This window comes from Echinops telfairi, unplaced genomic scaffold (assembly GCF_000313985.2).
Source record: "Echinops telfairi isolate 266 unplaced genomic scaffold, ASM31398v2 ScPeMD7_7457;HRSCAF=8495, whole genome shotgun sequence".
Classification (NCBI taxonomy): domain Eukaryota; kingdom Metazoa; phylum Chordata; class Mammalia; order Afrosoricida; family Tenrecidae; genus Echinops; species Echinops telfairi.
The window spans coordinates 9,294,992-9,296,692 of record NW_022111357.1 but is presented as its reverse complement, the minus strand read 5'-3'; the positions used below and the strand labels follow the sequence as shown (position 1 = coordinate 9,296,692).

Sequence of the window (1,701 nt, the reverse complement as noted above, 5' to 3'; positions counted from 1 at the left end):
TTCAAGCCCCTCCCAATGTGCCTCCAGTGCATCCACCATCCATCCACCCAGGGAGACTAGGGTGTTGCTAGGATGCCGAGCAGGTTAAGATGGAAGAGGAAGGGAGGCCCTGGCCACCTGCTTCCCAACTCATCCGATGACAACCCCATGGTTGGCAATCGTCAGGTGTACAACTCAATAAGCCGCGCTTATGATCTGTCTGCTGCTCCCTCAGGTAGGCGCAGCCCCTGGGCGCCCCATCCGGCACCATGGACTGGAAGACGCTCCAGAGCCTCCTGAGCGGCGTCAACAAGTACTCCACCGCCTTCGGGCGCATCTGGCTGTCGGTGGTGTTCGTCTTCCGCGTGCTGGTGTACGTGGTGGCCGCCGAGCGCGTGTGGGGCGACGAGCAGAAGGACTTTGACTGCAACACCAGGCAGCCGGGCTGCACCAACGTCTGCTACGACGAGTTCTTCCCCATCTCCAACATCCGCCTCTGGGCCCTGCAGCTCATCTTCGTCACCTGCCCGTCGCTGCTGGTCATCCTGCACGTGGCCTACCGCGAGGACCGCGAGCGTAAGCACCGGCTCAAGCACGGCGAGCACTGCGCCAAGCTCTACGACGACACGGGCAAGAAGCACGGCGGCCTGTGGTGGACCTACCTGCTCAGCCTGGTCTTCAAGCTGGCCATTGAGTTCGTCTTCCTGTACTTGCTGCACATGCTCTGGCACGGCTTCAGCATGCCCCGCCTGGTGCAGTGCAGCAAAGTGGTCCCCTGCCCCAACACCGTGGACTGCTACATCGCCCGGCCCACCGAGAAGAAGGTCTTCACCTACTTCATGGTGGGCGCCTCGGCCATCTGCATCGTGCTCACCATCTGCGAGATCTGCTACCTCATCTTCCACAGGGTGCTGCGGAGCATGCACCAGAGCAAGGCCCAGGGACCCCGCAGCAGCGCCCCGGCCGCGGCCTCGGCCAGCCGCGCCTCCACCTGCCGCTGCCACCACAAGCTACTGGAAGCTGCGGAGCCCGATCCCAGCCCGAGCAGTGACAAGTCGCAGGCGTCAGCACCCAACCTGACCCCCATCTGACACGCGGGCCGGGGTGCCTGTCGGGGTGCTGGCTGCGGGGACATGCAGGGAGGTATTGCCAAGAGTCCTACAGGTGCTGGGTGCCCCCACTGAGCTAAGCTAATTTACCAAATGACCCAAGTTCATGCCTTGACCCTTTGAGTGTGGGGTTCTCTGCTATACACCCGGGTGTGTGTAAGGAACACCAGGGACCTATGCAGGGCATCAAACAAGTGAACCCCCTAAGGGGGTTCGTAGCCACAACGTCTACTTAAGCCAGGAGGAGGTGGCCCAGAGAGGGGGGAGAAGTGTGTCCAAACGGAGAACAGCAGGGAGGCCAGGCCGGTGATGGGGTGTACCGGAGCAAAAGAAGTCTCCCCACCACCAGAAGCAGGGTTCTCCCAGTGGCGTAGGGAGGCTCTGGGCCCCTGGTGGAAAGAGGGGGCGGATCTGGTGAGGTCAGTCCCTGCTCAAGAAGCCCTGGCAGCCCCCTCCTCCGGTAGCTTTCTGTCATCCTCTCTGCTGCAGTTGTGGGAAGTCTGGGGCCCACCTTTCAGACCCTTGCTTCTTGGGATGCTGGGTGGATGGACTGACAGGAATCTACCGTTTTCTGGAAATCAATAAAGGCTGTGTTTTATACAGACAGGCTCTG

The 1,701-nt window shown here is 61.4% G+C and overlaps 1 protein-coding gene across 1 annotated transcript; it reads left to right on the top strand.

Moving 5' to 3' along the window:
* Nucleotides 1-248: 248 nt before the first annotated feature.
* On the top strand, nucleotides 249-1,070 carry GJB3 (gap junction protein beta 3). Its single transcript, XM_004704983.2, has one exon. The coding sequence runs from the start codon at nucleotides 249-251 to the stop codon at nucleotides 1,068-1,070; it is 822 nt and encodes a 273-aa protein (XP_004705040.1).
* Nucleotides 1,071-1,701: the final 631 nt, after the last annotated feature.